Source organism: Platalea leucorodia (genome assembly GCF_965183815.1).
Source record: "Platalea leucorodia genome assembly, chromosome: 11".
Taxonomy (NCBI): Eukaryota; Metazoa; Chordata; class Aves; order Pelecaniformes; family Threskiornithidae; genus Platalea; species Platalea leucorodia.
Genome location: NC_138833.1, coordinates 20,708,860 through 20,720,723, shown reverse-complemented (window position 1 = coordinate 20,720,723; position 11,864 = coordinate 20,708,860). Strand labels below are relative to the sequence as shown.

Below are 11,864 nucleotides of genomic sequence, written 5' to 3'. Positions count from 1 at the left end.
TGCAGATGAATCATTAAGAGGAAAGTCTTATAAATAGTAGAAAATGCCTGTTCGTTTCTAAATTATCTTCTCACTGAAAGCTGATCTGGCCTGCAGGAATGCATGTGGGCAAATGTACTAATTCCTACAGAAGTATGTTTCGGGGTATAAAACAGCTGTTTGTGGGATTATTCTCCAGATCTAACTTTCCTCTTCTCCCATTTTGCTTTTTATACATTGTGGCGTAGGAGATGAGACATATTGCAGTGCACCAGAACCTAGAACAGTTGCTTGCCATGGATAATACAATTTAATTCTTCCTATATGGGGGCGTCCAGCAGTGTTTGCGGGGAGGTGCCTCAGAGCTGCTCGGTTGCACCCTGTGCTTGTTGTGAAGCCGGTGCCGAGAGCTCAGAGCCAGCTTCTGCGGGTTGAGGGATTTGGCATTTGCTGTGCAGCATGTGGCGGCTAACGGGACCTTTGCTGTTCAGTTAGGAAAGCAGTATTATACCCTCAGTGGAAACCCGCCCTGTTTAATACCACAAAGGCCAGGAGAAGAGAAGACTGAGGGTTAACACATCCTGGATATATGAATGTGAAACAAAATGCAGGGCTGATCCCTCCCTCCCTTCCAGCCAGAGCTTAAGTCCTGAATCAGTCGTGCAGGATCTGTGTCTGCAGGTCCACGGCATCGGACCCAGCCCTCAGCTGAGCTCTCTTGAAGACTATCGTGTCTTGTCTACAACAGAAGTGAAAATTATACGAACGACCCATCCAAACCTAGCTTCCTCTGAGTCATTCCTTAGCATGCTCTGGCAGCCCCGCATGGGGGAATTCTCTTGTGATAGAAGGGGTTTTTAGCTCCCATTTCTAGGTCATTTTCAGCCCACTTTCGAACTCGTCTCCTAAGTGCAGATTCCTGAAGTGCCAAGTACCTGTGCTGCTATTTCTCCTCTTGCAACGTGTGCAGTGGGTCACAGGCAGGGCCAGCCCCACGGCGAGCGGCTGCCCTCCTGCAGGCCTGCTTCACGGCAGGGCAGAGGGTGCTGGAGACGTGACAGACATATCCTACTCTCTCATACGACTTTCTTCCCTTCTTTCTCTGCTGTTTACCTTAATCGAAACTAAAAATCACCTTGCATGCTTCTCAGCTTGGAAAACAAATCAGATGCAGATTTTCCAAAAAAAGTTTCTTTTCCTCCTGCCGCTGTAAAAGTCTAAAGACCTTTAGTAGTGCTTCCCACTGCGTCGCTGCTGGATAGCCACAGCTATCCATTTGCAGAGACTAGTTTCTTCTCCAAAGTTACTGGACAGTTTTATGGATTAGATGTTATTAAAAGCCCTTGTGCCGTTATACCTGTTCCCCTTCTGTTACGAGAATAAACTACTTCAGGAGAATGACTATTGTGTCGGAGAAGTTTGCAGGCAGCGCGGAGAGGACTAGAGTGCTTTACATGTACAAATACAGTTAAAAAGCTGCAATGTGTCTGCATATACAACCTTCTACCACTAAGTTCACTTGCCTGTGGGAATGAAGCAGAAGTAGCAGCAGAGACCCAGCCTTTAAAAAAAGCGTAAGGAGTGCTTTGATATTATTTCGGTGACAGCCCATCGGGACCAGCCCTTGCCTGGTACCTGATCAGCTTACAGCACTTCTCCCTCTTTGGCAGGACAGCTGCTCCAGGGCTCGGCCAAGTATTCCCTCTGTCCTACATGGGTGGTGGAAAACCAAAGCTAAACAGAAGATGCTGGGTCAGCCGAAGCTGTTCTCAACTGTTAAGACTCAGAATAATGAAGCTGGGTGTTAAATTGCCAGTTCCCTTCATGGATTCACAGCTTTCCTCCTTTGATCATTTCAAGTGATCTGAAGGAGAAAAATGTTCTGAAAAATGGAAGATTTCACATTCACCGGAGTGGTGATTTCTTTCATCAATGCGAGCGTCTGAAATGCAGAGGTTAGGTAGGACGAAACGTCTTCTACCTTCTCCTTCTAAGCCTTTGATTCCTGGTAACATTTTCTCCAGTGTCAGCAGGAGCCTTTTCAGAGCAGTTCGTTCAACAACCTTTCCCATTTCTGAAGAGCGAGTTCCAATGAAATATTACTGAGCTTTTAGTCTGATACATGGCCAAGTCATTCTCCGCGTAGGCTGTTTCTCTAACAGGCGTTCTCCTCTGTAGGTCTATCTATTTCCTTCTAGGTGGCTAACTCCTAATTTACTATGAACATAATGGCAGAATCGTCATCTTTTGCTTTCCAGGTAACAACAATAGTGTTAAGCCATCTTGCAAGCTGTCGAGTAAATGCAGAAACCCCACTGCGAAAGCGTTCTCATCAGCTTTGCCCTGGGGAAAGTGAAACACCTAATTTTCAAGCTTTCTGAAGGACCACGTGCAGCGCCCCTTGCTCTGGGTGCTGCATGGAGGCTGCTGCTAAGAGGTACGTCCCTCCCTCGAGCACAGGGCATGCAAGAGATAAGGGAACAGAGCGCAGACTTCCAAATTCCCAGCTGATACTTTTAATCAGGCAGTTGGGATCCTGGAGGAAATGAGTCTGAGTCTGTCTAATTTGTAGATAACCAAAAGCCTGGCCTTGCTCCGTGAATCAGGCAAATGTCCCATTGGCTTGGGTAAGAGCTTTTTGAAGAGATGGGCCCAGGCAGGATCTGACTCATCCTGTGCCAGAGGCAGGTAGCGTTACAGCATCCGGGCACTGTTAATAAGGCTAGAATATCCTGAGTCTTTCCATGCAACAATGTCTCAGTAATGTCAGTGATATATCAGATAGATAGATAGATAGATTACACTATATATAACAACTGCACAGTCTGTGGCTATATTTTTATAGAGGGAGTTTCTGGCGATTATAAATTAAGATCTCAATTCTCATATTACCAAGATCCAAAGATAAAAATATCACTATATAACAAATGCAAATATTGCATGTATTTTATTTTTATGATACTTGAATACTGACAACAATCACAAGCAGATAGTTGTTGGCCTAAGTATTTTAACAATCTTAAAATAAGGCTCCTTTTATTCAAGTTTATGCTTTTTTTGAGCTGATCTTCTTTTAGAGAAATATATGGAGCAGTCCCTGGGAAGATTTGTTGTACTGGGGAGATTTGTGACAATCTTTCAGTGCAATATACATGTTCATCATCAAAGTATTTCTTTTTTCCTTTGAGTAGACAGAAATTTTATGCAGGGATGAAAGCAGAATAGCTAAATTTGTGTCTAAATTTGGCTTGCATTTTTACTTACTTATAAGAAAAGCATCAACAATAGTGCCATTGTTTTCTTCTATATTACAGGCAGCTATAAATATATGGGAGAGCTCACAAAAAATTCAAGGTTTCCTTTCAAGATACTCCCCATGATTAGAAAAGAGCTGAAATCTGGTCCCTGGATTTTCGCTCTGGGAAATAGCGTGATTTAGTTGCGTGCCGAAAATTTGTGACCTGTCTGTGGGTCAGCAAAAATGTCACTTACAGCCTGCTCACCCTGATGATTCCCTCTAGGTGTCCCCAAGGTGTCCTGGCTTTATTCTGCCAGAGTGATATCAGGAACAAACTGACCTTCACAAGATCACAAAGGTCCAGCATGTGAAGTGCTGGGGGAGAGAGGGGACTTACATGAAAGTCATAAACCAAAATGGCATCTGCAAATGGAAATGGTCACATTTCCTTTGGGCACGGTGGCAGGAGTCAGCAAAGACCTTCAGTAAAAGAGAGCTCAGTGGTTTCAATAGCAGAAATAAACCTCTGGACAAGAGACAAAATCATTACTATTATCTAGCAAACCTTTATTCTAAATGGAGTATTAATTTCCTATCGGCCTGATTTACTGATAAACTCTGACATGTAGCCAGGTGCAAATCCTCCCCATTTCTTAAGTTGGTTTCCTGGTGGTTCACCTACACGGGCACTTCAAGTATAGAGATGAATGGAAAGGGTTGTGTGGATAATGCGGATCGATGGCTGTCTGAAGAGTATGACTAAGAGGTAATGCCTTGCCTTGCCACTCTGAGCCAGCCCCGTAAAAATGCACGTCAGTCCAGCCTCGCAGCCTTGCTAGCGTGGCTGCAGCTGAGCTGGCCGGGAGTCGCAGCAGGAATACACTGCCATAAGGGAAGGCGGTTGCTTTTCACGGGCTCAGCATGTGCAAGGAGCATCTACAGCACCACGGAGCTCAGGTGTTTGCCGCTGGTAACCTCGGCACGGCCCCACTAACTTGTGCTCTCCTCTCCTGGTGCGACCCCGAGCCGCGCTGGCTAACCCAGCCGCAGGGCACCCGGCTGCCCTCGGGGTGCTCGTTCCCCTGGAGGGCAGAGGACTAGCACGGAGACGACGCAGGGACCCCAACCCATAGCCCTGAAGGATGCGGGAAAAGACAGGGATGCTCCTTTGGGAGCCTCATGGGACCGAGTGGATATTCCTGAAGGGCAGCATAGGGAATGTGAGCTGTGAATGCTTCCAAGCCCTTCCCCAGTCCCAGCTGCCCCATCCGCCTTAAGGGGAGAGAGGCAGCGAGCATCCTTTCGCTTCTGCCCTTTTATATGGGCACAATGAATCTCAGCCTATATCCCTTCAGCCATCGACGGGCAATGCATTTCCCAGGAGCAGAGGGATTTAGGATGCCTCTGGAAACATGGGTGCAGCCATGAAGGGTTTGATAGAATTAGATATAAATATAATAAATAAATAAACAAACAACTGAAGCCATAGCACTGCTCCTAGAGGAGCCTCTTGACAATGATTTGGCTGCTTCCCTCCACCAGGTCTCCCCTCTTTGCTAGCTTTTGAGGCAAAATGGATCTCTGTGCTGGCAAAAGAGCTGGAGGGACGGACGGACGGACAGACCAGGTTTTGCAGGGGGAGCCCCAGAGAGGAGCTCAGGCCTCCCCCTGCCCCGGGGTGCCGGGGGACAGCCCAGCCCAGCCCCGCACCGCCGAGCCGCTACCGCACCCGGGTGGAGGAAGAAGAGGAGGAGGAGGAGACACCCCCACGCCCCCAGGCAAGGGGCTGCAGGGACGGATTTCGGGCCGGTGGTGGGAGGAGAAAGCCGGGCCCGGGAGGTTTTATACGGCGGGGCGGCGGCGGCGGAGCAGCGCTGCCTCCTGCCCGGAGCCATGCGGGGCCGGGGGCTGCTCTGCGGCATCGCCCTCTCCCTGCTGCTGCGGCCGCCGCCCCGGCAGTGCGGGCTGCCCCCCGCCCTGCCCCAGCCCCTCTGGCTGCATGAGCCCCCGGGGAGGGAGGACGGGTGGGTGCTTTGGCGGGGGGATCCTCCTGCTCCTGCAGCCGGCGCAGGGCTCCCCGCTCCCGGCCCGGCCCCGCCGCCTGCCGGGGGCGCGGGGGGGCCCGGGGCGCCCGGCGGCTCCGCTCCCGTCCCCCCGGCCGCGGGGGCCGGCGCCGAGCTGCAGCCCGAGGTGGTGGAGCCGCGCTGGGCAGCGCTGGGGAGCCCCAGCAGCGAGAAGGTAGGGCGCGCCCGGCGCTTCACTTCTCTTTTATTTTCAAACCGTTTTCTCGTTTCCAGGGGGAGGAACGATGTCGCGATTAGCACAGGACCTCGCGATGCGCGTTTTGTTTTAAGATGAGCTCTGCTAAGCCGCAGCGATGAGCCAGAAAGCCCGTCTGCGGCACCGGGAGCTGCTGCGGCTCCGCCGGATCCCAGGGAAGGCTGGGCGAGCCGGCTGGCACATCCCGGGCACCGAGCGGGAGGCTGCTCCCGGTGACTTGCATTCACCCTGGGCAATCGTTTGCCCTCTGTCATGCCTTAAAGCCTGGGTCAAGTCTACCCGATCTATATGTCTGTAAGAGGGGAGTGAGGCAATGCAATCAGTGGCATTTAGGGAGCAGCTGAATAGAGGCATCTGCTTTAGGAGAAGATGAATCCCAGCTGTGAGGGTGCTTAGCTAAGAAAAGCCAGCCAGCAGCTCAGGTGTCTCTAGCTGTGCCTTAGACACCACCTGTACCGGTGCAGATCTCAGCCCTGCTTCTCTTGCGCGGCTGGATGCGGTGGTGTGTCAGTCTGCCGCCGCCCTGGGAGCCGCTGGGGTGCCAGACTTAGCATCAGCCACAAACCGGAGTTCAGCTTCGCGCTGTTTGCAATTGCCACAATCAAGAAGTCATCAGTTGCATAATCAAATGAAAGAAGGAAATCCAGACGGTGTTATTTACGTTGTGAACCAGTGGGAAGCTTTTTATTGTATCGTGTTTAAAAAAAAAAGCTACAATGACTCTATCGTGATCTTAATTCTCTTTAAAATGTCCTCGCAGTGCTGCCTGGACGTTTTGGTTCTCCCTGTTATTGATAGGGATGGAAATACATCTGGACAGCATTTCCCCTCACACAAAGTTGCTGGGTCTCGGGGGTCGTACTCGGTTTGTTTCAGACAAGTTCCTGTTGGCTCTAAAACCAGCGTGAGCAAAGCTTACGTACAGCTGGGGTATTTCAGTTACACGGGAATTGATGGACTCTGAAGTACTGGGATTACCAAAGGAGAAGGGAGAGCGTTGTTAGTAATAATGATGTTTGCACAACCTGTGCGAAGAGGCTTTTATGATGATGGAGACCCTCAGACCCCCCTGTTAAGGGCAAGGCAACCTCCATCGCTTACATGTTAGTTAGCAAAGCAGCAGACCTACCCTGAGATGTACTGAGCGCTGTGATTCAGTAATCAGTAAGGGAAGATGAACAAAACCCAGAATACGAGCAGGGAGCTGATGAAAGGAGAAGTTCGTAACTGAGCTTGGAATTGAAGTGGCAAGCGGGCGTATCTCTGGGCTGACAGATCTTTCATCAGAAAACCCTCTTCAGTCAGCCTTGCTTTGTTTTGCTTTCAGCTGATCTGTTCTGCAAAATCCCCTCCAACACTGAATTAGGAAATACTACGAGTTAATAATCTCACCAGTTTTTACGATTTTTTTTTTTTTCTTTCAGCTGAATAGAGAAGTCTCTTCTTATGAAATGGTCTGTTTCTCTTCTGGAGAGTTTATTCATCCATTTCTGTTAGGAGAAAGCACTCAGACTCAGAAATCCCCAGCTGACCTTAGCGAGTGGTCCTGCTTTGAGGGAGGGAGAACTGGAGACCTCCAGAGGCCCTTCTAGTTGGTCCTCTAGAAAGCATGTTCTATACTTTCAGTCTCTTAAATGATTTTTTTTTTTTTTTAATGTTGGTTTTAGTGTATGCATTTGCCATTGCACTAAGAAGCTAGGGTCCTTTCTGTTAACAGCAGTAGGCCTTGGGGAGCCGGCTGTCCTGTGGCCTCATTCGGAGCTGTAGGCAGGTTGCACACCAGGGCTGTGCCCGTGTGCTTGAACACACTAGCAGGTTGCTGTCATGGTTTCCAGTCCCTTGGCAGCCTGGGACTAATACAAGAGCAGCTGTGAAATACTGTCTGAGCAACAGCTAGGGCCTAAAGACATCTAAGGGACCCTGTTGCATGCCTTTTATTAGCATTTTCTGTGAGTAAAGGAACTATGTGAAAATCTCTGGAAGAGGCGTGATTCCTCCTGACCTGAAATAGCCTCCTAAATGTGTCTTTTTCTGCTGTGACAACAAAGAAAGCTTTGGTTAACTAGCTCCTATATTTGACTTGTAAACCCCTGGGGCAAGTTGGGATGTCCTGTGATGTGGTCCTGAGCGTAACGTCCAGGAGAAGGGGGTGCAGCGCACCCCTCCCACCCAGCTGCACCTCCAGGCGCTCCAGCACCGGGCCTTGTTGCCTGGTCTGAGCCCATTCTTCCTCCTGAGATACCAGGGTCACTAGCTCGGATACAGCATCCCGCCAGCATGCCCGTACTGCTTCCCAGCGCTGCGTGGCTGTGCCGTGGGGATGCAGTAGCGTGCCTGGAGCTGGGAGCCACCCTGACCCATCCCTTCCCTTCCCCGGCACTCCAGGTCTGAAGGTAGCAGGAAGGCAAGAGGTGTTTTAAGGTCAGCTGCAATTTCCAGGGGAACAATTTATGTTTCTGGATGTGTTCATCATTATGATGATGTACGAGTAACACGCACCGTCTCTTTTGCACGCAGCATCCATTCAGAGCTGAAGTTAAGGTAAAGGCAGAAGGCCAGGAGCTCATCTTGGAACTGGAGAAAAATGGGTAAGTCTGCTTGTGCCCTGCATTGCGGTCTCACTGAAATAATGAATAAGGATTACAGTGAAGTCAACAGGAAAGCCTCCGCTGACTTCAACAGGGTTTTGATAAAGACAGGATGAGGAAATCCTTTTCTGGATTTCAAGGTTATTCCAGGTCTGAGTCCCCACTGATGTTAATCAGCCGAGCAGTGCTGACTGTAAAAGAGCTTTGTCAGCAAAAAGCAGTGACCTGGCCCTCAATGTGTAAACTTATTTTTGCATCATAATTCTTACTACATTAACTAGAAAATGTTGCTGATATGAAGTGTGCTATTTACCAAATGACTCGATGCTTTAGAGTCAGCGTGACTCTAATGAGGATTTCATTTGCTGTGATCCGAAGAGGTCCTGCTCCGTTTCCTAGCAGAAACGATCTGACAGTTTCAGTTCCATTAGCGCCCTTCAGGCTAAAGTAGACTGAAAAAATGCTTTTGCATTAACTGAAATGCAACCTCCTCTCAGGCGTGATACAGCAGTGCTGTGTGATATCGTAGGGCGTGATGTGTATTGAATTCAGCTGAAGCGGCAGGAGATTAAGGCAGGTGGAAGGATTCGGGTCTGGAGGCTGCTGCAGAGGCTCTCTGCCCTGTGAGTGCATTAGTTTCCAGTGGTGGAACAGCAGCTGGAAATTTAGCTGCCAGAAGCTTGTCTTTGCTAAGCAGCCCACTTGCACTGTTGGCGTTTTATTTATTTTTAAATGGCTCTGAAGATTTATCTATGGAAACGCAACCAAATGTTTGTCTGCTAGAATCAGTAGGAGTAATAACCTTGGAATAATGACCCTGGTTATATTTTAAATGTATTGTATGGACATCCCAACCACAGAGCTTGGGGGCTCAGCTTTCCTCCTGAAAGACTGAAGTGTCAGAAGATCTTATTAGTTCTGATGGCAGTGCATAAACGTAAATGATATTCGAAGCGTTTTGGAGGAAAACCAGATTTTTCTTGGCGCTGTCTGCAGTAAAGACTGAAATCTGATGGCTGATGAAAGGCGAGCACATCCTATGAGGTGTTGTCTGTAAGAGGCCACATAAGCTACTGGGAGTTTAAGTGCTGCAGAAGCTGGACAGGTTTCCTAGGCAGTCATGCACCTGTGTAGCACTAAACAGAAACAGCTATAAATTGTGTGTGTTTTGGCATCTCTCAGCTGGGAAAATAAAGAAGTGGTAGAAGAGACCAGGCACCATAAGCACTGCTCACTCAGTCCTGCCTAACGCAGGAAAAATAGGTGTTGCTGACGGCGGTGGTCAGCAATGCCGGTCTCTGAACTGAACCTGGAAGCAACGTAACTGCTAATGCTGCTGGGGCTCCCCTTCTTGCTGGAAGGACTGTCAGGTCTTGCATATTCTGCAATCGCTATGCAAAGATGAATTTATTTTGGGCACAGGAGAAGCTGGCAAGAGCAAGGAGCCTTGCTGAATTAATCCGTCTGTGCTCCGAGCATGATGAGGTAACCTCCAGGTGCCTTGCGGGAGCGGTGCTGTGCTATTTCCAGTGCAGGCAAACTCATTGCTGGTGTTAGTAAACAGAATTACAATAATAGAAGGTTTCTATTGTGTTTATTTCCTGAAATGCTTTTTCATTCGGTGAGATCTATACACACAGGCTTAAGCGCGCACACACGCTTCACTGTGGGATGAATCGCCTTGCTAGGGCTGATGACATACAGCAAGGGGTTTGGAGTTTTTTATTTTTATTTTCTGTGGAAAATGCAAGTGATTGATAGATAGCAGTGCTTCACATGGGAGCCTTGCCAGGCCACAAGCCCTTCTTTGAGAAAGGTGATGGCATGATCCCAAAACGCAAGTCTGACCCTGATTAGATGAAAGGCTCTGGAGAGCCACCACTTTTCAGAGACTTGTGAAGGTGCAGAAGTAGTTTAGAGACACTCCAAAAGAGAAATGACGAAGCAAATGAAAACATGAAGTCCCTGGGAGCCTGTAGAGCACTTCTAAGTCAATGAAAACCGCTTCTCCTTGTCGAAGCATGCAGGGAGGCAGAGTCCAGCCCTGCTCCTCGGGTTCCTGCTCCCCAGCACCCAGGAGCTCACCGCTGCTATCGCTTAGCTTCCAGGGTAGCCTGAGGTTCTAGCTGAGCTTTGGGGTACTGAGTAGTTGCAGACTTCTCTGAAGGGTTTGTTGGGCACCCAGCCAGCGGGAGAGAAGTTGAAATCCCCCAAGTGGGAAGTGTCCCTTCAAAGCTGTCTGAAACCTGGCTGCTCCTGGTTTCGAGTTCACGTGAAAGTAGGTATAACAGAACCGCAGCTTTTAGGAAGGTATTTTGGGCTTTTTAAATAAAAATGAGCTCCAGAGTTCTGGGTCATTTAATTGATCCAGTTTAGAGGAGCCTCTGGAAAGCAGCTTTGCTGCTGAGGTTGGTGCTCTGCTCCCCCTGTCCCCAGGCTCAGCACAGGGCTGCGAATGCCCCCGCCCGGCTCCTGTTGTCCTCTCATAACCATGTCCCAGCCTCCTGTCGCTCAAAGAAAGCGTGAAGTGGTTGGCATCAGCAGGGTCTGGTTGGGATCTGATTTACCCAATGGTTCCCAAACCTAGAAAGGAGAGATGCCAAGCTAGTGAAATTTGGATTAGGCAGCCTTGTTACACATTCACCGCTCTCCTTATGGAGAGACAAAGCTGATGAGAATATGAACTTATGTCAAAGGAGGGGGGGAAGTCATAAGCTGTACAGCTTTAGTAGGGATGCACTAGCTTTGAAAGGAACGTGCTGTTTTCAGTATGTGGAAGAAATGTTTACACCCAGCCTGTGATTTCACATTCTGTGTGAAAAGGACCTTGTGTTCCTCTACAGAGGTAAAACACAGAAATTATTGCATATCTTTCTTCAGAACTGTGTACAACTCTCTATTTTGTAATAAGGTCAGCACACATCGGAGTTCAGGCTTCATATATCTATGAATACAATTATTGCATTAGCAGTTAACATAATATTGCATTATTTCCTGTTCAGGCATTTGATAAGAAGGCGGAACCACGCTGTAGTTCCAGGCAGAGTTCACAACACTATTTAACATTTCTGAATAATGACAAAAATATATCCCCCAAACGACTCGGGCTTGTTTTAAATGACTCAAAACCATGTCCTGCAGCTGCAGGATTGGAAAGCTCAAAGCTGCACAAACAACAAATATATGGAGAGATGCCTATAAAGCAGCTTTAAATTTGGCTGGGGCTTAGGAACGGAAGAATCTGAGTTGCAAACCTTGGATGAAAAGTGACTTTTAAAAGGCATTTGCATTTGTTAATAAAAAGCAGCTTTGAGCCAAGCAGGGAGGGGATGCTGAGATGCTCTGAATGTGTGTGGCAGCACTGCCTGGTGTGAGCCTTTTCTTTCTAGTGAAGAGGAGAGCTCTTATTTGCACAGCAGAAACCTGCATGGAGTTTGTCTTCTCACCTGAGTGCAGGAAAAGTATCAACAAGACTTTCCTCCCTCTTCTCTTCCTCTTTGTGTCTCTCATGGGGAGAGCAGACTTGGGAAAGGCCCTCTCAGCTGCAAAGGGTAGTGGAGGCTTCTCCAGGGGATGTCCCTGCCTGTGGGTGACTCCCGTGGGCAGCGTGGGGCACAGCTGCCCGTTTTAGCTGTGTATTTTGGCTGCTGCCTGCCCACAGCAGCCATGGGGCACTTGGTGGCAGAGCCCCAGTGGAGATGTGCAGCACCCGGCTGAGGACAAGCAAAGAAAATCCAAAGCTCATCTGGTCTGACCTCGGGAGCAATCCAGACAGTTAT

The 11,864-nt window shown here is 48.8% G+C and overlaps 1 protein-coding gene across 1 annotated transcript in view; it reads left to right on the top strand.

Moving 5' to 3' along the window:
- Window positions 1-2,207: 2,207 nt before the first annotated feature.
- Window positions 2,208-11,864, top strand: part of ADAM19 (ADAM metallopeptidase domain 19) — a gene marked incomplete at its 5' end in the record, with an annotated part of 37,147 nt that continues 27,490 nt past the window's right edge. The window contains 3 exons of the mRNA XM_082324083.1: window positions 2,208-2,237; window positions 5,177-5,455; window positions 8,015-8,085. Of these exons, the coding sequence (XP_082180209.1) occupies window positions 2,208-2,237; window positions 5,177-5,455; window positions 8,015-8,085 (380 nt within the window). The remainder of the gene's footprint in view (window positions 2,238-5,176; window positions 5,456-8,014; window positions 8,086-11,864) is intronic.